Raw genomic sequence first — 24,120 nt, 5'->3', positions numbered from 1 at the left:
ATGTGGCAGGAGATGTTCACTCAGGTAGGCAGAGTGCATAATGCCCGGGGCTTTAAAAGCCATTGTTGACACTTTGAATTGGGCCTGGAAGCTAATATGGTAGGTGGTCCTTGCAACCGAAACAGAAGTTGTACGCTCTTTGCAACTCACGTTTGTGTGTATAAAAAATAAGCAACGGATCAAAACTTGGCTGAGATCTTTTAGAACAATTTCGTTTTGAACTTGCAGTGGCTTTCTTTCTGGCATGACTTAATATGTATTTATATTTCTTCTTTTTTTTTAAAGACGTTTGATGCAAATGATCTCTATCAGGGACAGAACTTCAGCAAGGTGCTTAGCTCCTTGGTTGCTCTAAATAAAGTAACAGCAGGTAAGTAGAATCCATTTCCCCCTACTTCATTTTCTCGCTGTTCTGTATTTTGTTTGTTTGTTTTGCTCTGGACTGAAAGTTTCTATGTTTCAGGTTTTTTTTAAAAAAAGAATTCACCGCATTTACCATTCAGCAGCAGGATTTTTATTTCATTTCATTTCATTTCTTGCTCCGCTCTTGCTATACTCTGGCTCACAACTCCCCCAGTTGTCCTTGAGCTGAATATGCTTCCTTAACTAAATAAACAAACTATAGCTGAATAGCTCTGTTGATGATAGCGCCCAAGTCATTAGCTTGGAATTTGCTTGGTTTTCAGTGTTACCTGCACAAGCGCCCCATTTCCGTACTTTGATACTATTTGGAATATATTTGGCGCGGGTGGCGCTGTGGGTTAAACCACAGAGCCTAGGACTTCCTGATCAGAAGGTCAGCGGTTCGAATCCCCGCGACAGGGTGAGCTCCCGTTGCTCGGTCCCTGCTCCTTCCCACCTAGCAGTTTGAAGGCACGTCAAAGTGCAAGTAGATAAATAGGTACCGCTCCGGTAGGAAGGTAAATGGCGTTTCCGTGCGCTGCTCTGGTTTGCCAGAAGTGGCTTAGTCATGCTTGCTACATGACCAGGAAGCTGTACGCCGGCTCCCTCGGCCAAAAAAGCAAGATGAGCGCTGCAACCCCAGAGTCGGTCACGACTGGACCAAATGGTCAGGGGTCCCTTTACCTTTACCTTACAGAACACCTCTATTTTCTAAGTAGTAATATATACCTACTGTGTCTGTTTTGGTGTTCATCCCATGCTCCCTTTTTTCCATTTTAAGAGGATAGATGGACAATTGTCCCATTTTCAGATTTTTCTAGTAATACTGTGGTGTGTACCAGAGAGTTTGTTGTTTTGATTATAGGATCACCTCTAATGATTTTGATACCCCATGAGTATGGGGCATAAATGTCACTGTCTCTTAAAGCACTCATGTGTGTGCATGCACAAGCATACACCTAACAGTTCATAATATTAGTATTTGTGTTAATGCCTTTTTTATTGCATAAAGCCCATGTGAGGTCCGGAGGGTGGCAACACAAGAACGGGCTTCCTCTGATGTGTTTGCGCACATCATTGAAGTTCGATAACAGTAGAGCTGAGGAATAATCTAGCAGAAGTCCCTTTTGAAAGCAAACTAATTGAATGTTTATTTTACAATATACCATATATTATGGATATAGGTTTTGTGGTAGGCTATTCTGGTTCCTAGTAGTTGGTGTCATAGTCTAGGATGGTTGTAGGATTTCTTCCAGAGAGAGACGGAGCTGCAAATGGACTTGGGGGGCTAGTAGATTATAAAGATGCATTTAAGTGCTCAATTGTATGAGCCTCATTGAATTCAGTGGCACTAACATTCCCATATGATGTGCCTATTATAATAGAACAACAACAACAACAACTTATTATTTATACCCCGCCCATCTGGATGAGTTTCCCCAGCCACTCTGGGCAGCTCCCAATCGAGTGTTAAAGAGGGCTGCCTTCAGATGTCTTTTAAAAATAGGATAACTGCTTATTTCCTTGACATCTGATGGGAGGGTGTTCCACAGGGCAGGCGCCACTACCAAGAAGGCCCTCTGTCTGGTTCCCTGTAACTTCGCTTCTCGCAATGAGGGAACCGCCAGAAGGCCCTCGGCGCTGGATCTCAGTGTCCGGGCTGAACGATGGGGGTGGAGATGTTGTGCCTCCCTGAATATAGGAAGAGTGGGCTCTATACATTTTAATAAGTTTAGACCCCTGAAAATGTTTCATGATTTGTTTATTTTGCTACTGTTGTTGGGGTACGGTGCCTTCCTTTCCCAAATAAGACAGTGAGGACTTTACCTACCGGCCTCTTGCTCCCACCCCATGTCTCCTGGATTTCTTGCCTGATCCACCAGGAGACACATACATGGAAGTGGTACATCATCTTCATCATTTCAATAGTAATGATATCACTTTTGGGATCAGGGACAGGCAGTCTAAATTGGACGTGCATTCAGATGTGCCTCCTGGTGTGGATATGGAAGTATGTCCTCTTGCATTCATTTGGATTTTGGGGAATGAGGGGTGTGATTAAAGGTAAAGGTAAAGGTACCCCTGCCCATACGGGCCAGTCTTGACAGACTCTAGGGTTGTGCGCCCATCTCACTCTATAGGCCGGGGGCCAGCGCTGTCCGGAGACACTTCCGGGTCACGTGGCCAGCGTGACAAAGCTGCATCTGGCGAGCCAGCGCAGCACACAGAAACGCCGTTTACCTTCCCGCCAGTAAGCGGTCCCTATTTATCTACTTGCGCCCGGGGGTGCTTTCGAACTGCTAGGTTGGCAGGCGCTGGGACCGAGCAGCGGGAGCGCACCCCGCCACGGGGATTCGAACCGCCGACCTTTCGATCGGCAAGCCCTAGGCGCTGAGGCTTTTACCCACAGCGCCACCCGCGTCCCTTGAGGGGTGTGATTATTATTTGCTTTTGAAGTGAATTTTGCCTGCATACCTGTTGGCTGCATCTGCCCAGAGATCCTTTCCAGGCCCATCTCTTCCCTTTTTGGTACTCAGTACATTCCTATGAAGACAACTCGCTTTACAGATCCGAGGGATGATAAAATATAGTTCCATTGTTTTGCATAGAAGTAGGTTAATTCAAGTAATTGGCATCTTACACGTACATTTCTGGGAATTCTACACTTCTGTTTTAGGAAATCAAATATAAATGCTTATCCCCAGCACAAATTTTATATATGTGTGCCTTACTGAAATGCTAATGTTTCATGGTTATCTCTTTTCAGATATTGGGCTAGGAAGTGATTCTGTGTGCGCAAGGCCATCATCTCATCGAATAAAATCTTTTGATTCCCTGGGATCCCAATCTTTACATAGCAGAACCTCAAAACTTTTTCAGGGCCAGTATCGAAGTCTGGTAAGTGTTGACCTATTTCTATTCTCTCTTTTTCTTTTCTTTTCACTCTCCTTAATTAGTGCTGCAAAGTGAGAAGCTTGACTCAGATTCACAGATACTTGATCGTTGCCTTCTCACCTATCTGTAGCATAAGCCTTTGAGACTTTAAATATGTTTTGTGACGTTTTGAGGAATCTGCTTTCAGATTCTTAAGATTCATGGGTTGAGATCAACAATTCAGAGCAGTCAAGTGTTGCTTAAACCCACTAGTGCATCAGTGAGGTTTACGTGTGCTTAACTATTGGCTTGTGGCCAAAGAGTCCTAGAAATGGTGTATTTGTAAACAGAGCTCATATCCATCTAGTTCCTTCATGTTTGTTATCAGATGCTGCCCAGAGTGACTGGGGCAACCCAGTCAAATGGGCAGCATGTTGTTGTTTTTGTTGTTGTGCTATTTTATTGTTGTTATTATTCTGTGCACTATCTTAAGTCATAATGCATGGAAGAAAAGACCTCTTTACTTGGTGGGGAGGGTGTGTGTGCAAGAATTACATTTGTGTTTCATTTTCCGCTTAGGTTTTAACCAATTAAATTCCAGCGTTGCGTCGAACATTGGTCCTACTTAGAAACCAATGTATTTAAGTTAGCCATACTCATTCACTTTAATGGTTCTGCTCTGAGTGAGGCTAGTGCTAGTTACTGCCCTTGGCAAACAAGTTGGCCAATGTCAAATGAATTCGTTCAGTTCCAGTTCTCACGAGAAAATGTGTGATGAGAAAATAAGGCACATGATAATGCAGTTTAGAGCAAAATAATAGGTCTAAAAATTTTACGGCTAAGGGGTATGAATCCTACTTTAAAAGCATACTACCTAAGTACTAAATAAATCCCAAAGGCTTCTTTCATTTGTTCTTTTTAATTATACAATCATACCCATACATAGGTGAAGAAGCAACCTATGCTTTTGGTCTGAACCTGGTAACCTGATTCTTTGTTTAGAGAGGGGGTGGTTCTGTTCTGTTTCATACTTGGCTAAGTCTTCTGGATAATGGTTCAAGTTCTGTTCTGCTTCAGGAAAAAGTAAGGGTTTATTCTAGTTTGTTTATTTATTACACTTATATCCCGTATTTTCTTGAAGGAGGACACAGTGGCATGCTTGTTTCCCGCCCTCTCCAATTTATCTTCATAAAAACCCTGTGAGGTAGATTAGGTCATCAGGCAGTGACTGGCCCATGGTTACCCAGTGAGTGGTTGAATTCGAACCCTGTTTCTTGGTTCAGATTTTGTTTGAATCTGTGTTTTTTTCAGTTTTTGAAGCGTGAGTAAAATCTGTGAGAGTAAATCATATTAGTTCATATAAAAGTTCCTCTGCTTGTCATCTCAGAGTTTTTCTGTTGAAAGGCAACTAACCAATGATATGCACCAGGTGCAGAGAACCAGTGGTTTTCTAGATGCTGTCGGACTCCCAGATCCTATCAGCCCCAACCTGCATGGTTGTTGGTCAAGGGAATGATGGGAATTGCTGTCCAGCAACATTGCAGTGCCTCACCCCTGATATAAATTAAATGAACAAAATGAGGCCCACATTTATGACCAGTCCTTTCCATTTGATGCTCACTTTCTTCCTACTGTGTGAACTTTTATAGAACTATGTAGAAATAGCCTCTGCGTTTGATTTGAAGGTTAGCTTGGTATGGTCAAGGTATTCCGTGCATTTCCAGAAATGGCAAATCTGCCGAACAATGACTGTTCACACTGTTTGCAAAGGGTGAGGTTGGTGTCAAGCTGATGGAGGAATTGGCGTCCATGTTCTAGAATTGAGTAAGTGGCCATGCCACTTCTTTTGAGGCTTTCTTGTACTCTTTACTCCTGAAGTTTCTAAGCAGCTGAAAGTACTGCATACTTTCCACTAGTCAAGGCAGCCGTAAATCCTAAAATCAGTGGCTGGCTTTATTCCAGTCTGTTTTGAATGACTCCACCCATGGATGTGAAAGAGTGCTTGTATCCTTTCATACACTTCGTTTTGCATCAGTCGGCGATGTCAGCTTATACTGATTCACACATACAGGCTGGGACATTAAACGAAAGAGCTCTTAGGGCACTCCTAGGAAAGTGATTGCAGGCATCTGTTTTGACTTAACTTTTCCATCAATACACAGTTGCAGGTTCAATTTGGAAAATGTTGCAGCAAATGTGGGTGGGTGGGTGAATTTTCAATTCATGCCAAGTTTCACAGTATAAGCTTGGGAAAGTATCATGGGCTTCATAATATTCTAGGACCTTTGCCTGCCTGTCTTGTGTGCCTGGGGACCATGACTGTTTACTACATGTTCCTAGACTCCCAAATGTTATAGAAATGGAATGGTTAACCCATTGTACAACCACGGAGACCTTTCTTGTTCTTCAGCCTGTGAAAAAGCTGTCTTGTTATCCTGCACTGGGGATTTGCAGATGCCGTTTCATATATCTCACTCATTTAAATTCTGTTAAAATTTTGAAAAAATACCTAAAACTTTTGTTTTCGCTTGTCTTGTCACTTCTAGGATATGACAGATAACAGCAACCACCAGCTGGTGGTAAGAGCAAAGTTTAATTTTCAACAAACCAATGAAGATGAACTTTCTTTTACAAAAGGAGATATTATTCACGTTACGAGAGTGGAAGAAGGAGGCTGGTGGGAAGGAACTCACAATGGCAAGACAGGCTGGTTTCCCAGCAATTACGTACGAGAAGTAAAATCAAATGGTGGGTTTCAAGAGTCTGCTTATAAACTGCCCAAACTTACTTTCTTTGTGGATTTCTATATAACATATATATTTGTGATGATGCATGCTAATGTGTGAAATTCTTTAATCTACCTTTTGTGCATCAGGGCAGGGCACTGAATGAGAGATTTTATTCTGAAAACTCCAGTACATGTATTGACAATATGGTTAGGTGCATTGCATACAGATACACAGATTTCCTTTCAAGTTTAGCAGCCTCAGTAAGATCCCCACACATGTGATGGTGACTGCTAAACAGGTGTATGCTCTGACACTTGTTTACAAGTTACTAGCTTTCACATTTGGATTCCCAGCCCTAGTGAAGATGGTTCACTGACCAGTGACAGGGAATGTAAAGCCCCAGGTCTTATCTTTCATTTAAAAAAATACACCTGTTCGTTTCTATAATGTGTTCCAGAGTCTCCAGGCTAAGATTTATAACAAATGACCCAGATTCAGTGTTTTTCCTTTTTGTCACACAGCAATTTAACTCCATAAGTTTTCAGTTAACTACAGTTTCCTGTAGTGTCCAAATTGGGAAACAATGGTTACCAGGTTTGGAACAAGGCAGACTTTTAAGAAATCTTCAAATTGTGGTTTAAGATCCTGGCTTGTTCTAAAAGTGTAACAAGGAACTGTTATTAATTGAAGACTTCTTAGCTTACCGCAGTGTGCTGATGGAATGGACTCTGTGAACATGAAACACTCAGGCAAAAGGACTCATTCATATCTTTGTTTACTAAGCCGAGACGGATCCATATGAATGAGCTGTGTGCTTGTAAATAAATAGCTGAAGTAAATGGTCCTTAACCTTGCTGCAAAAAGATTTAAGAAGAGCATTTTGTTTGACCTCTAGTGTCTGAGCTGTGAAATTGCATCCTACTTCTAATATATTCCCTATTTCAGAAAAACCTGTCTCCCCAAAATCAGGAAGCCTGAAGAGTCCACCAAAGGGATTTGATACATCTGCAATTAGCAAAAGCTATTATAATGTGGTGAGTAATCTTTATCTGAATTTCTTGTGCACTACTTATCCACAGAATCTTGCTTAAGGCTAGAGCACCGAAGTTGATGATATCATGGTTTGGTGTGGTTTTTTTTGCAAATGATATTCATCTGCAGGATCTGGGCACCTTAAACCATTATTTGCTAAGCTGCACAGAGCCCACTAGCCATGTATTGTGGCAAACTAGGATGCTTGACAACAACTCCTGCCCGTTTTTGTATTCCAACATAGGCAACAAACCAGAAAGCTGCCCAGTTCCCAGTATGCAACTATATGTGGCTTGGAGGCTCACAGGTTTACAGTCTTGACTTAAAGAATTGGAACCCAAATGCTTAAGTGAAAGGCTGATGCTTAAAAATCGGCCAGTATTTGGAAGAGCTGGCACATTATATGCCTTCTGGCAAAATATGCACATTTTGGCCTATATGATTCTAGTGATACAAAACAGTACAAGATGAGTAAGGATGAGCCCGTGATCAAGTCTGAGTAGTTTCCAAGGACGTTATCCAAATAAGTGATTTTGTTAGTGCAAGATCTTCCTGTCTGCAAAATGGAATCTGTCCTCCCTACATGCTTCCTGCACCCACCCCGAATCTGCTTCAGAGGGTTGGGGAGAAACCCCATAACAGATTTAGGGGAGTGCAGGGGGAGAGGAGAAGACAAGACACACATGAATGTCTTTGCACTAACAGGACTACTTTGTTGAAGAGCGCCCCAAATACTGTGGAACCTCTACTTACCACCATAATCCGTTCCGGTGGCCCGTGCTTTAGGCGAAACGGGTCGCTGGTAGAAGCGCCGTTGTGCACATGTGCAGACGGTGGCAGCCGCTTCTGTGCATGTGCAAATTGCGGCAAGCCCGGTATTTACTTCCGGGTTTGCTGCGGTCGCGACTTGGTTCAGGCCCAAGTAGAGGCGGTCGTAAGTAGAGGTTCTACTGTACCCAGCTCAGTTTTAGAATCCCTGAAGACTGTCTTTGTGCAAAAATGAAAAGGTGTTTCCAAAAGTAGTGGGTACTGCACGATTTGTGTTTATGCAGTGTGAATGATTGTGGTAGGGAGATCAGTTGAGAGCTGATGTAGGACAGAAGTGGTGTGATGTGTATGTATTAGTGGTGTGAGTGTTGCATCTTTTGCGAGTCAGAATGTGCCTTGGCAAGAGGGTGGTTGAAGAGGGAAGGGATGGTGCTCTTATTCAGGTGGTTATGGGTAGGAGAGAGTATGGGGAGTGAAGGGCGAGAGGTCAGAGGGTTGCAGACCATACCTCCCTCTCTCTCATCTTACAGATACTTGTTGGCCAGGCTACTCCATCCTGACACTTGATATGTTTCTTTTGTTATGTGCATTGTATTTGCTATCTTTTTTGTAAACTATTTAGTCTTGATTTGGTATTAAGCAGTATGTAAAAAATAAAATCAAAGTCAAGAGGCTGTGCTGCTGAGCTCTCTTGTTTTTGCAAATTCTTTGGTGCTGAGGAAGTCCTAGGAGATGTTTGGGGCTAGTCTTTGTGCAAGAAACCTGCTGCTGTGTGCACAAAATTTTGAACTGCAGCAAAAGAGAAAGAGGTGGGAAATTAAACTTGGAATAGTACATGGCTTTGGTGCAGATTCCAAACAGGCATTTTCATAGTATTTCTAGTAATGGGGGGTTGTGTTGTCTGAAAAGAGTGAGTGAGGGCTAGATCATACATTGCTATTCCTGTTCTCATTCCTTATGATCTTCGTAGGAAAAGGAAGGAAGGTTTTTGATGTGTGCCTTAATAGCACCTGAATCAGGTGTTTAAAGGAGCTTTTCCAGTTCCACATAATGGCCGTGTCATACATTGGGAAGGGAGTGCACCATCCTCATGTGATTGTGGAAGAGCCCTGTTCCACCAGAGAGATAATGCTATGGATACATTCCATTAGAATGTCTGATCAGTCATGTAGAGGCCTAGTCTGTGCAGTTTTTTCCTCTTACGCGGAATACTTTTATTTCCTATTTTATTGATGTCACAGAAGGAAGAAGGCAAGGTCTCTTCTGCACCTTGCAGGAATGGTGCTCCGTCACCCAGACTGGAACTTAGACTTACAACTGTATGTTCAAATCTTATGACAAGACGCCATCTTTGGCCCATTGACTTCTTCCTATGGAACGATGATGTTGGTTCCCCTACATCAGTTTGTAAGGAGCCTATTTATGGCCTTCCTCCAGATGTTATTGGACTTCAGCTCCCATTTCCAGCAGTCAGCATGGCCAGTGTTCAAAGATGATGGAAGTTGTAGAACAACAATATCTGGAGCCCCTGTGTCCCCTACCATTGCCCTCCTCAAAGGAGGTTATTCCAAATGAATTAAGAAAGGGAACAATTGAGTCGATTGGGATAGTAAATGTTTTTGTTTTTTTTAAAGAATGTTTGAAAAGTGAATATGTAATATGCAAATTTTAGAGAACTTCACTGATGAAATGTAACTTGCACTCTTGATGAGGGCACAAAATCTAAACATTGCTGAAAAATATTAAAAGGGTGCTTGTCACAGCTGGAATGTTAGTATTTGAGAATGCTGAGTAAATCTGTCACTTGTCTCTCACTCGGTAGTTGACATGTGAATCTGTGAAGAGTATTTCTTGGGGAAAGTTTTCATAATGACTCCCAGGGTCCAAAAACATTCCTCAGAAAATTCAGAAAAGTTGCTGTGAAGTTATTAAACTCAGCCCACATTTTTCATGGCTTTTTTTGTGTGTATTTTTTTAAAAGGAATGTTCACACATGTTATGAGTTGCATGTAAACGGACTTGATGAAGATTTCGTAAAATAGATTAGGAGACAGGCCCCTGTAATTTTGTGGACTTTTAGCAATCTCTTGTATAGTGTTGAATTTGGTATTATCTGTTATTATTTTGTGACTATTTGAAATTTGTCTATTTAGAGATACACACCATTATTTGTGCATTACATATTTTTGACTTTTTATTCTGCATATACTCAGTTCTTCTGTTTCTAGGATGGGCGGGGGGAAAGTATATGCTATTACATGCAAAAAATATATTAAAAATGCAAGGATCTATTTTGCTCCAAAAAGTTTGTGGGTACTTAGGCAGCTTCTCTTTATGATTGTGTATCTTTTTTCCCCATTTTTTTTAGTGTAGTGGAAGAAAAAACATTGTAAAGTGTCCCTTAGTTTCCTTTCACCTGATATCAAAACAGTCATTTAAGCAGTTTTGTTATTTATTCTTTTGAATAAAAGAATAGTCAAAGTTAGGGATGATAACTGGACATCGTGTGAGTGAACTGTTAGACATACTTGATATTTTTCTCCCCTCTTGTGACTGAGGGAATAGCTCACACTGAATGAATCCAGCTCTTTATGCTTTTCATTTGTGTGCAGACTGCTAAAGGTTACAATGTCTGTGAAAGCAGTCCACAGTTGGTACCTAGTTCCATCAGATGGTGATGGAGCTTTTGGAACAGGGTCTTTGAAATCTCATGGGTTCTTGCAGCAGCCAGAATGTGCAGAAAGCAGGAAAGAGGAGAAAGGTGATTATTAGAGCAGACAAGCATGGTGACAAGATTAGAAACCGTGAGGTGCAGCTATGCTGAATGTGAAGTATTACTATGTTTGATGCTTTATAACATCCAAAAATATTGTAAATGTGAATTGTCTGCCTGGGAGGCAGGTAAGTGAACTTGAAGCCCATCCAAGAACAGTGAGACAGAAAGAAATTATGAGAATTGAGAACTTTCTGCATAAAAATCAGTATGAATCTTGAAAGTCAAAATAGGCTTTTTAAAAAAATGGTACTTCATGAATGCAGGTAATGTAAAGGAGAATTTATTTAAACTTCGGGAACATGCTTATTTGTGGGAATTTAATTTACACTTAGCCGAAATGCAGCTCTGCTAGCTGCTGGTAATTAAGAAACTGTGTTACACAGCATGTTTTAATTTAGATACGGTTTATTTTCTCAGATTAGCAAATATACTGTGTGCATTTTAAAATTAAAAACAGTTAATTTAAAAACATTTAAGAGTGATACTATTAAGTGTCTCTTAATAGGATCACTCTTAATTCAAAGACTAATACAGTTAATTAATGTTTTTTCAGAGTTTAGATCATGAGAATACACCTTGATGACTCCTGCGTAAAAATGATGCAAAAAAATGCCAGTGTAATACTTGAAAGCCTTATAAAATGTTTCTTCTAGATGCTTATTTAATACCCCCTTCCCCACATACGAGGCAACTTTTGCTGATTGTTGGTTTTGTAACGCAGCAGGCAACAGGTTACCATGCATCGCCTGGCTTTGCATGCGATAGTGTTGTGGTCTGCTGATGTTTCAACATTGTCTTTCCTTTCTAAGATATAATTTATTAATCTTTCTGCTTCTTGTGTGCAAGCCAGTACTTTCTGACTGACTAATTAATAGCTTATGTGTTCTTTGTGACATCTGTCCTTCGTAGCGCTTCTTGCAAAATGGAGACATTTTAATCTTCGGGGCAGGAGTCAAGTTACCAACAAAAGAATGAACTCAGAAATTGTCTCCCCCCCACCCTCCGCGCTCTCTCTTCAGCTGAATAGGCCTATTCAAAGGAATAAAACTGAGTTCAGCAACACTAATGAAAGAAGCAGTGAATTCTCCGTTTCAAATAGTTCAGCATGCCACTTGTTTCATCAGGTTTTCATATAGACATCTGGCATGAATAATGGTTTTATGCCCATACCAACTATAAACTGCTGTATTGAATAATGTAGTTAGGCTAACGACATCCTAAGATCATGGGGGTCCTAGGAGATGCATTGCATTATATTGGCCTTCCCAAAGTAATAAAAAATTGGGGGTTTAAAAGGGAAAGTAGTGGTAAAAACGGATAGCTTATTCTTGCAGATTGCAGTGCTCTTACCAACTATTGAAAACTACTACATTTCCCTACTCCTAGGGCAGTTCTGTTGTACACCTAGCAGTGTTAGAAACTCATATATAAGCTAGGTGCTAAACGGCTCCTTAAAATGTCTGGTTGCCATTTTTGGGTAAGACATCTCCAAAGTCTTATTTTTCAAATGATGGACTGACTGTGATTGATTCTCAGTTAAACATCTGGCTAGGTCAGGCGACAGCCTTGAACTGGGTTAAGAGCTTTGAAAACTTAAAGAAGAAAAGTCACTTGATCCAGGGACAGTCCTCATATACAGTGGTTCCTTGGGTTAAGTATTTAATTCGTTCTGGAGGTCCGTACTTAACCTGAAACTATTGTTAACCTGAAGCACCACTTTAGCTAATGGGGCCTCCTGCTGCCACCACACGATTTCTGTTCTCATCCTGAAGCAAAATTCTTAACCCGAGGTAATATTTCTGGGTTAGTGGAGTCTGTAACCTGAAGCGTATGTAACCAGGAGCGTATGTAACCTGAGGTACCACTGTATATATATTGGCCTATTCAGACCTCTTTTTCTGAATGGTGACTGCTCCCACTCAGGCTGCGCAGAAAAAGCATTTGGGTTCCAGAAATTCATTGTGCAGATAAAATATAATTGATTGTGGTATTAGTGTGCGTAAACAGCCCAGATCCAATGATCCTCAGGCATGCACCTCCAGATGGTATAGATGTCAGGAGGTATCCTGGTGCCTGGGCATCTTCACTTGGTCGCAAAATGCACCTGGCTAATTTCAAACACTGACATCTAGCTGCGCCTGCACTCGTGTGTGTGTGTGTGTGTGTGTGTGTGTGTGTGTGTAATATTAGACAAAGGTGTGAGAAAGAAATTCAGGGTTGCAGTACAATGAGATTTGGAGTTTCCGATATCACTCCTGTGTGCCGCTGTTTGTAGATTGTGGCAAAAACCACACCCAAGGCAGGAAGGAGAGCTGCAGAGCAGAGTACCATCTCACACTTTTTAATTTCTAGCACACATTTGTCGAGAAATATTAGCCATCGCTGCCTTAAATAATCAAGGTGCTATAAGGAAGATATGCCAGACATATTGCCCTTTGCAGGCAGGATTTTTTTCCAGCCCTAACCTGGAGATGCTGAGGATTAACCCTGCAAAGTGCTGGTTCTACTACAGCCCTTTCCTACCATTTTGACCCTTTAAAAATGTGCTTTTTTTTTTTACTACGCTAATTGCTTACACCTTTAATCAAGTGCACACTTCTTCCTCTCCTATTTACAGTCAAACTATAGAAAACAATATTGGTGTCTTGACATTTTGGTTTCCTCCTCTCTGTAGCTTTAACACGACAGTCACAGGCTTTTAAAAAATGTATTATAGGTGCTACAAAACATTCTAGAGACAGAGAACGAATATGCTAAGGAACTACAGACCATGCTTTCTAACTACCTGCGACCCTTACAAGCTAGTGAAAAGTAAGTACATCTTGCCGTTGAAAAACCTTGTTTGAGCCAGCATGCATCTTAAGGGCCTTCCATTATGGGCAGTGTAAGTTGCTTAAAACCTGCTCTGCGAGCCCATGGTGAAGGGCAGGCAATAAATTCAAAAAGCATTCATAATAGTAGTAGAATCCTAGAATTGTGTTGGAAGGGACTCTTGAGGGTCATCTAGTCCAACCGCCTGCAATGCAGGAATTTCAACTCTCAGGGGTCATAGTAGTACTCTGTGACACTGTAACAGAGATGCACACAATATTATATCTGTTGTTTGGAGGCTAGTATGGGGGGGCACTGTAGAATTTATATTGATCCTGATCTTTCCTTTTGGCAGTGTATTGAATTAACATTCTGTGACATCACAACCAATGGTTCCAAGGGCTTATGGGTGAAAGGGTACCTGATTTTTAATTTGTTAGAGATGTATATTGTAGGAATTAGACTTTAGTTTTCATTTACAGAGAATTTTGTGTATGTGGGTTGTTTGACCCTTTAATTCTCTTTTCGCTCCTGTTAGAAACTACGAAAGATGCTCTCTTTTAAAGTTTAAAGAATGTATAACTTTTGCCTGGTGTACTTGCAGTTACAGTGTAAAAATATTTATACAGTGCAGGTTGATTTGAATTTTTTTAGTTGCTAAAGCACCTTATGTTGATTAAACTGTTACAGACGCACAAACATTTACAGACTGACTGATAGTCTGAGGCAGACAGCAGCACAACACAACATAACCTGCTGCTTTAACTGTTGAGAATTGCAATAAATAACAAGATGAAAGATAAAAAAAAATTTTATTAAAAGATGATCCAAAAAGAACTCCCTTAAGAGAATTAAGTCTTTTTGTCTTAAGTCTTTAAAAGAATCTTTCCAAAAAAATTTTTTTTAAAAATAATTCCAGTAGCACCTTAAAGACCAACTAAGTATAAGCTTTCTAGGTATGAGCTTTCGTGTGTATACACACTTCTTCAGATACTCTGAAGCAGAGGTCGCTACAGCCTTATAACTGTTGATGACTGTTAATGATGGCAGTTGGTTCCGCAGGGAAGGGCAAGAGATTTTTAAAAGGGAAGATGACCAAAATTAGCTTTAGCATGTATAATGGGACATGAATCCAATATCTCTATTCAGACCAGGTCTCTCCATAGTTTTTTAGTTTGGTAATGAGTTGTAACTCAGCAACTTCTCTTTCAAGTGTATTTCTAAAATTCTTTTGCAATAAGACAGCTACTTCATAATAAATAACAAGATGAAAGATTTTAAAAAATTATTAAAAGATGATCCAAAAAGAACTCCCTTAAGAGAATCAAGTTGTTGAGAATCGCGAGACTGTTAATAACCGAACCAACTGAAATAACTGCCGCAGAGTGTATGACATCACAGGATTCTATAGCGGCTGTCAAACATTACTCTGTTCTGGCAAGCTCCCTATGTAAGTTAGCCCCAGAGAAGACCCCCCCCACTCCCCATTCCTTACCTCACACATCTTTTATGAATTGCAGAGGATAGTATCATAGAATCATATAGTTGGGTCATCTGGTCCACCCCCTGCAATGCAGGAATATGCAGTGAATCTGGCTATGGGGGAAGCTGTCAATCAGAGCGTATGGAAAGCATCTTCCGGGATGTATATAGTGGGAAAGAGCTTTGGCCTGTCTCCCCACCTCTCTAGCTTCCTGAGCCCCCAAGTGGGAAATTGGGGGTGGGTCTGTGATGCCAGGGGTGCATGTGAAAGGAAAGTGATTTTGTGCCTCCTATAGTGGAAGCCAGTCTCGGCCATATAAGCAACACCAGAAATGATGTGGACTGTTTTACGTACAAGTGCTTAATTTTCTTATTTTCTTTTTGGCTCCAGGTTAAACTCTACAGATACTTCATATTTAATGGGAAATCTAGAAGAAATCAGTTCTTTTCAGCAAATGCTTGTACAGTCTTTAGAAGAATGCACCAAGTATGTACTATCCAATCTAGCAGACCTGTTTATGTTTAACTGTTTAGAATGACACCTGGCATCTATAGACATTTGTAGCACACACGTGGATGTAAATGTGTAAATCTTGCAGTTCAGTTGCAAAGTATGAACAGAGAACAGGAGTGACTTCTCCAAAAAATAGTAATATGAAAGTACTGTGCAAAAAGAACAACCACCACCAGTAGTTTTATGCAATGTGATAAAGGATATTAAAGCAGGTGATTTTTATTCTTTATTTTTTAAAAATACGCTTTCCAGCAGTGAACATTCTTGAAGTAAATAATTTCAAAACATTAAAGTTGGTGCAGCTGTAACAATTTTGACTCTTCAGTTAGGATCATGGGAGTCGGCTGTTGGGTTATTGTATCCCTGCTTCTAGGGGATGTGGGTGGCGTTAAACCACAGAGCCTAGGGCTTGCCGATCAGAAGGTTGGCGGTACAAATCCCCGCGATGGGGTGAGCTCCTGTTGCTCGGTCCCTACTCCTGCCAACCTAGCAGTTCAAAAGCACGGCAAAGTGCAAGTAGATAAATAGGTACCACTCCGGCGGGAAGGTAAACGGTGTTTCCATGCACTGCTCTGGTTCGCCAGAAGCGGCTTAGTCATGCTGGCCACATGACCCGGAAGCTGTTCGCTGGCTCCCTCGGCCAATAAAGCAAGATGAGCTCCACAACCCCAGAGTCGTCCGCAACTGGACCTAATGGTCAAGGGTCCCTTTACCTTTTATCCCTGCTCTAGCTTTATTCTCTTCATCACTGAGTTATCTCTCCTCCATGTTTGTCATGCTTATGGGCATTCAGCACAAAAGCCAGGACATTGATTGATAAAAAATAGAAGGCATCACATCCCAAGTAACAGCAACGCATAATGAGCTATCAAATATATAACAGTTTTGCAACAGTTTCCCCAACACTAGACTCCCAAAGCTACACTTGGTCTTTGAGGTTACTAAAACAAATGTCCTTGGTGCATTTGGAATGCATTGTGCATATTAAGCTTCAGAACATTAAAAAAATTACAGTTACATTGCTTTCTTTCAGGTTGCCTGAAACTCAGCAACGGGTTGGTGGTTGCTTCCTAAATCTGATGCCACAAATGAAAAATTTATACCTTGCGTACTGTGCCAACCACCCGTCAGCAGTAACCGTCCTCACAGAACACAGGTATGTGCATCAAGAACAAGAAAACCTTGTAAATTTAACTTGGTTTTTCTTTCCACTTTTTAATGGTGTTTTGCAAACAAATTGAGGTGTTTTATCAGGCACAGGACGGAAGATGAAGTGGCACCAGATGTGAGCGTCTGTTTTGAAATCAGCTTTTTTTAGTGGAGGATTTGAAAATAAGCATTGCTGGTGTTCAGCATGTAGATTGATTTCAATATAACTTGGGGCTCATTCACACTTCCAGTTAGAATCATTGGGTTGGAAGGGACCACAAGGATCATCCAGTCCAACCCCCTGCAACGCAGGGTTCAAACCCACAACCCTGAGATTAAGAATCTCATACTTTGCCAACTGAGCTAAGTGTGTGTCACTTGTCCTGTAGCTTGTAGGCATGAGTCAAAGCAGTTTAGCCTTTGCCCCACCACTTCCCCCCAGAAAACATGGTCTTTATTGCTATATTGGAACAAACATCAGTCCAGAGAAAACCCAATTGATATTTACCCGTATTTAGTGGTAAACGGCAGGTTTTCTTCGAGGAAAGAGGCAGAAGTGTGGTTGAGTCCTTACTCCTGAGGAAGTGTGCACAGGTTTGCAACCTTACAAGTCCTGTAGTGCTATCCATATTTAGTTCAGTGCCTTAAATAAATCAAATACTTTTTATTCAGGCACACGACAAAGGCTTTCTTATTCCGGCAGGCATTTTAAGGTGGCGTTTGTGTTACTGTCCAGTTTCACAATGAATTTTTATTGTTTTAATCTCTTGTGTGGTTTACTTTTATATACATCACTTAGAAACGCTGAGGATTCAGCAGTCCATAAAATGCCTTAAATAATTTTGTTCATTGGATGTGTGAGATAATAGTTACAGAGGTAGTTCAGGCATATGATACCTTGGTTCTAAGTTGGGGATAAGCAACCTGAGACCATTGAAATTATGTTGGGCTTCAGCTTCAGCTAGTGTTGCCGGTGGCCAGGGATGATGGGAGTTGTAGTTCGCCAACATCTGGAGGGCCACTTAGGTTTCCCACCCCTGCCCTACATGAACTAGACTAGGTAGTTTCCAACACTTGCACGTTCCCTCCTTTTCCTCCACTTAAGCACTTTGAACAGTGCATTGTTAATCTAGGGAACTCACTGCTCCAAGATAATGATGGTGGCCACTCAACTTGTATGGCTTTTAAAGGGGATTAGATGAATTCCTGGATGATAGAGCTATCGCTGGCTGTTGGCTACGACAACTATATATGGAACCTCCATGTCTAGGGGCAGTATCCCCTTGAATGCCAGCTGCTAGGGAAACAGCAGCAGGCGAGAGGTATTGCATTCAAGATCTGGTTGGCCATTTTGGGAAGCAGAATGCAGACTAGATGCAACTATGGTCCGATCAATCAGAGTTGTTCCTTTTCTTAGGCAATTTATTTTAAAAATTGAGAAAATTTCTAAAGTACCATATTAAAAGTTGGAGTATCTGAACAGGACTAGGGTTTTCTGCTTCAATTACATTTGCTTAATGCATTAAAACTGAAATTAAACCATTGTGCTTTTGGAATGGTGTGATCAAATGGCTTAATGTTGGGTGGGATGTTACAATAAGTAAAAGTAATTTTGCACAGCCTGTGGAAAAACATGATTCTTTCGGAGGATTCCAGGCTAACGCTATGGTAGCAATCTTTATAATATTTTCCGGTGTGTTTAATTCTGTGGCTGGGAGCACAGTGTTGACACTTCCTAATATATATTTTTTTACTTCGTTTTCAAAAGACGCACAGTGGTTGAGTGTATTGAGGCTTTGGCTACATTCCTAAGGTTCAGGGGTTCAAGTTCCACTCAGTGTGGTTATCAAGGGCTGTGTCAGGCCTGCTGTGGGATTGATTGAATTAGATTGTGCTTTGAGTATAATAGACAGTAGAAACTAGCTTGCCACAGAAGTGCTCTCATTTAAAACAAATATATTTTAATATACAATTTGAGGTCTACCTCACTAGCCTTGGTCAGATGAATAGGGTTTCCCTTTTCTGATACCCGATGTTTTGAAATGATTATCTACGGACCAATAGGGCCATTAATTGATTCAGCTTATAACTATAATATTTTAGGCTTGGAAGGAATGTGGACATTTCCGTCCATCGTCAGCCCTCACTGCTTATTCAGAAACCTGTATTTAGCCACATATCAAAGTAACCTGACTATTTCTCACTTTGGGAGTTCTTAACACCCTCTAGCAGGATTGCCGCTTGGCTTAAAGCAATCTTAGGTCTTTACTTTAAAATGTTTTTGTTTTAGTACCTTGCCTTTCCATAAAATGAGCAAGCCAATTCAAATGTATGAATTTAGTTGGTTGAGTTTAATTATATACAAATAAAACAAAACATTTGAAGAAGTTCAGACAAGGGAAACAACAGGGTTCCCTTGTTGTTTAGATTATGCAGGCAACATATTAAGAGGAGGCCTTCTGTTCCTCTAGGGAGGAGAAGAAATGCTGCTTCTATGCTGATGCCTGCCATGCACAATGTTTGTAAATTATTGTACATAAAAATATTTATAGTTGTGGTGCAAATGTAACCTTAGATGAGGTAAAGTGATCAGAATCAGGCTGTAGGATCATATGTCCTTTCCCCAGAGCGTCTCATTTTTGTTTTAGACCAGGGATGGGGAGCCTGTGGCCCTCCAGATGTTGTTGGACGCCATTTCCCATTGGCCCCAGCCGACAAGGCCAGTGGTCAAGAATGATGGGAGTTGTAGTGCAGCAGCATCTGGAGGGCTTACAAGTTCCTCATCCCTATTTTGGACATTTCCCTGCCTTCCCTCTTTTGCACTTCACCATGAATTTGACCCAAGGAAATATCACTAAGAGCGGATCTGCTTTAGCGTTAACTGTGATTAATGTCATAACCCTTAACCACTATGGAGAAAAGGATTGTCGGAGAATTTGCATATGAGGTGGAGAGCTGCAGCTTACTCTGCCCCCTTAACCATAGTTAAAGGTTACATCTCCATCAGTCTTAGGGACGCGGGTGGCGCTGTGGGTTAAACCACAGAGCCTAGGACTTGCCAATCAGAAGATTGGCGGTTCGAATCCCCATGACGGGGTGAGCTCCCGTTGCTCAGTCCCTGCTCCTGCCAACCTAGCAGTTCGGAAGCACATCAAAGTGCAAGTAGATAAATAGTTACCAGTCCAGCGGGAAGGTAAATGGCGTTTCCATGCGCTGCTCTGGTTCGCGAGAAGTGGCTTAGTTATGCTGGCCACATGACCTGGAAGCTGTACACCGGCTCCTTTGGCCAATAAAGTGAGATGAGCGCCACAACCCCAGAGTTGGTCACAACTGGACCTGATGGTCAGGGGTCCCTTTACCTTTACCTTTACCATCAGTCTTACTAATGCAGCCTCAGTTAAATCTTTACCAAAGGCAGAAAAGTTTTAAAACAAAGGTAAGAATACTTTCTGTGGAGGCAAATGGAAGCAATCTTTTTCCAGCATTAACCCAAATGAGGGAGCAGATTATAAAAAAAAACTACAACCAAGCACAACACTCAAGACTTCTGCATGCTTCAGGCAAAAAATTGCATCTGTAGAATTGGAGCAAGGCTTAAAGCCACTTTTTCTTTTAAAGTACAGTTTAACAGAGTGTTAGAAGATCCTGTAGCTGGAACCTGATTCGAAATTACTTTGTTGCATTTTTTTAACAAAAACAGATTTCGAAATGTGAAGCTTAAATAGCATTTATGGAAGATAATGGGAGCATGGAATACAGATAAGCATCTGAGTCAGAGAACCTTTTGTCCCTCCTCCACTTTGCTTCAGAAAAAGGGCTGCTAACATAGAGGGTGATGTCATACTTGAAGCAACAGCCCAAGAATAAGGCATTCTATCTAGAAATGCTGCACTAGAGACAGTAAAAAGCTTAGAGTCATTAAGTGAGCCAAGGGTTTAGTGGAGGGTTTTCAGCATGCATTGTCTATGTGACATATTTAGACCTTTCAGCAGTGAGAGTTCATGTTCCGTCTACTATAGACAGGAATTGGAAGTGTAAGTTGCAGTTTTAAATGTTTCTTTTTCCATTTGTTTGTTCATTTAATGCTAAGAGTTTTCCTATTGTTCACATGGTTGTAGGTGCTTTGAGGTTTTTAAAGATACTCTTGCTAGTTGTTTTTTTTTAGCGATTTTACATGTTAAAAATGTTGTTGGTTTGGATCCTTTTTAGAGGCAAATTGCAAATTCTATTTTAATACCTTACTAACCTAGGAGACTTCACAAAGCACGGATGATAAAAACAGTCTGTTCTCAGGACTATCTTTATAGGAGAGGTTTCAAAAATTCCTTGATACCCAAATTTTGTAAATGTATGCCAGCTTTGTAATAATATTTATGCTTATTTATTTTACATACCTAGTCTGTTTTGGATAGATTTAAGATTTTAATAATAGGCCTATTTGTTTCTTGGCTAAACTACTATCTCTTGCATATCTCATTTTGTTTCTTCCCTGTGTACTTCTTTAGCTAAATATGGAGTGGATTCATTGTGAAATATTCAGCAGCATTTAAACAAAAGTGCATATTATAAAAACTTAGTGTCTTTGTTAAAACAGCTGTGATCTTGAACTAACCACACTGATTTGCAGATGTAATGGTTGTTGAAGGAAATAAATTAACTATGCATAGTCTTTAAATAGTTCATTAATGGCAGTTTTTTTAAAAAAAGAAAAGTTCTTTCTTGATCAGAACACTATTTAAAAGATTCTATTTTTAAGTGCTTGGCTAGTTGATTCTATTTCATGTAGTGAGTTGTAGCTAAAGCAGGGCTGTGTTATGTTTGAATATACACGGACTCTTGAATATCAAAACTGTTGCTGGTCTGTGTACTTCACATATTGTATATTACGCATGTACATACAGCCTTCTGTCAAGCACATGTCCATGAACATATTTGGTGGTGTTGTGGTCTTAGGGATTTGGTTTAAACACAAAATGAGGAAGCTTGATATTACTCCTGAAATCAAAACTATATTTTCCTGAAGTGTTGCGGTAGCAGGAAGGTGTTGCAGCTAGCCTTGGACTTTCTTGGCAATGAGAATGTTCAGTGGGAAGAACCCATTTGACTCTTTAGTGTATGGATGGGGAAAGATCAGTTCTGACTTACAGAATCATAGAATTGTCAAGTTGGGAGGGACTCCAAAGGTCATCTAGCCCAGCCCCCTGAAATGCAGGAATCCTACAGCTCTTACTAACAAAAAAAATCTTCCTGATGTTTAGTTGGGTTCTTCTTTCTTGTAAGAAAGTTTTGTAAGAAATTGGTTTGAGTTGTACCCTCCAGAGCAGGAGAAAACAAGCATGCTCCCTCTTCCATGTGACAGCCCTTAAGATGTTTGAAGATGGCTATCATATCTCCTCTCAGTCTCTTCTTTTCCAGGCTAAACATACTCAGCTCCCTCAACCGTTCCTCATAAGGCTTGGTTTCCAGACCCTTGATCATCTTGGTCGCCCTCCTCTGCACACATTTCAACATGTCAACATCCTTCTTAAATTGTGGAGTCCAGAACTGGACACAGTACTCCAGGTGTGGTCTGACCAAGGCAGAATAGAGTGGTACTATGACTTCCCTTGATCTGGACACCATACTTCGGTTGATGTAGCCTAGAGTAGCATTAGCTTTTTTTTGCTGCTGCATCACACTGTTGACTCATGTTAAGCTTGTGTTCTATTAAGACCCCTAGATCTTGCAAGGAATCATAAGAGAACCCAGCAGAGGAAAGTTTTGGGAATTCCACTTGTTGAATTGTTATTTAGAGCATGACAATAGTTAAATGCAACATTGCAGATGTGTAGGTAGACTAGGCTTCCTTTTAGAGGAATGTTGCGACTTAGCTGAAAAGGGTGTGTATGTGTTGATGGTGGGTGTGCCAACATACAATGCTTTCTTGACATTCTCTCAGTTGTGCTAAAGTGGATTAAATTGCTGTGGGAGATTTGAGGCTATACAAATGCAACTGCGATGGCGGTTCTTAAAAATGTACTTTTTATTTGTGTTTCTTCTGGAAAACGTTCAGTAATCTATTATTTAACTTTGTGTTCCGTGTATTTATATATTTAAATTATCCTTAACCCTTCTACATTAACATGTTGTCCTAAATATACCTTAACTTTAAACAATAACAATAAAACAACAAATTAAACAAAACAATAGCATAAAATACAATAAATAAATAAATAAATAAATAAAAAAACAGTAGATGAAAAAACAGCATTAAAGGAACCAGATCTTGAAAATACCTACCGTATTTTTCGCACCATAGGACGCACTTTTTCCCCTCCAAAAATGAAGGGAAAATGTGTGTGCGTCCTATGGTGCGAATGCAGGCTTTCGCTGAAGCCTGGAGAGTGAGAGGGGTCGGTGCGCACCGACCCCTCACGCTCTCCAGGCTTCGCACACCTCTCTGCAAGCAGCGGGAGCCCAGCGCTGGGCTCCCGTGCTTGCGGAGAGTTGCCTGCATGCTCAGGCCTGCGCGCGCTGAGCTCAGGGCGCCCAGGCTTCGCGCACCTCTCCGCAAACAGCGGGAGCGGTCCCGCTGCTTGCGGAGAGTTGCCAGCATGCCGAAGCCTGCGCGCGCTGAGCTCAGCGCGCCCAGGCTTCGCGGATCTCTCCGCAAGCAGCGGGAGCGCTCCCGCTGCTTGCGGAGACTTGCCTGCATGCCGAAGCCTGCGCGCGCTGAGATCAGCGCGCCCAGGCTTCGCGGATCTCTCCGCAAGCAGCGGGAGCGGTCCCGCTGCTTGCGGAGACTTGCCTGCATGCCGAAGCCTGCGCGCGCTGAGATCAGCGCGCCCAGGCTTCGCGGACCTCTCCGCAAACAGCGGGAGCGGTCCCGCTGCTTGCGGAGAGTTGCCAGCATGCCGAAGCCTGCGCGCGCTGAGACCAGCGCGCCCAGGCTTCGCGGACCTCTCCGCAAACAGCGGGAGCGGTCCCGCTGCTTGCGGAGACTTGCCTGCATGCCGAAGCCTGCGCGCGCTGAGCTCAGCGCGCCCAGGCTTCGCGGATCTCTCCGCAAGCAGCGGGAGCGGTCCCGCTGCTTGCGGAGACTTGCCTGCATGCCGAAGCCTGCGCGCGCTGAGCTCAGCGCGCCCAGGCTTCGCGGACCTCTCCGCAAACAGCGGGAGCGGTCCCGCTGCTTGCGGAGACTTGCCTGCATGCCGAAGCCTGCGCGCGCTGAGCTCAGCGCGCCCAGGCTTCGCGGATCTCTCCGCAAGCAGCGGGAGCGGTCCCGCTGCTTGCGGAGACTTGCCTGCATGCCGAAGCCTGCGCGCGCTGAGCTCAGCGCGCCCAGGCTTCGCGGACCTCTCCGCAAGCAGTGGGAGCGCTCCCACGGCTTGCAGAGAGCTGCCTGTTTGGGGGCTGGGGTCGGGGGAAGCTTCCCCCGCCCCAGCCCCGCGCCTGGGGGGAAAATAATTTTCCCCCTTTATTTCCCCCCCAAAAAACTGGGTGCGCCCTATGGTCCGGTGCGCCCTATGGTGCGAAAAATACGGTATAATTAGACTAAAGCAACTTTCAATGTCTGCTTAAAGGCCAGTATGTTCATTTCACAG

The 24,120-nt window shown here is 42.0% G+C and overlaps 1 protein-coding gene across 3 annotated transcripts in view; it reads left to right on the top strand.

Moving 5' to 3' along the window:
* Positions 1-24,120, top strand: part of ARHGEF7 (Rho guanine nucleotide exchange factor 7) — an 85,442-nt gene that overhangs the window by 22,030 nt on the left and 39,292 nt on the right. For all 3 annotated transcript variants that reach the window (XM_053384412.1, XM_053384413.1, XM_053384414.1), the window contains exons 3-9: positions 286-370; positions 3,170-3,300; positions 5,823-6,024; positions 6,951-7,039; positions 13,298-13,392; positions 15,266-15,361; positions 16,422-16,544. In XM_053384412.1, the coding sequence (XP_053240387.1) occupies positions 286-370; positions 3,170-3,300; positions 5,823-6,024; positions 6,951-7,039; positions 13,298-13,392; positions 15,266-15,361; positions 16,422-16,544 (821 nt within the window). The remainder of the gene's footprint in view (positions 1-285; positions 371-3,169; positions 3,301-5,822; positions 6,025-6,950; positions 7,040-13,297; positions 13,393-15,265; positions 15,362-16,421; positions 16,545-24,120) is intronic.

Source organism: Podarcis raffonei, chromosome 4 (assembly GCF_027172205.1).
Source record: "Podarcis raffonei isolate rPodRaf1 chromosome 4, rPodRaf1.pri, whole genome shotgun sequence".
Lineage (NCBI taxonomy): Eukaryota > Metazoa > Chordata > Lepidosauria > Squamata > Lacertidae > Podarcis > Podarcis raffonei.
Note: the sequence above shows the minus strand (reverse complement) of the source record. Positions and strands in the feature narration are given on the sequence as shown.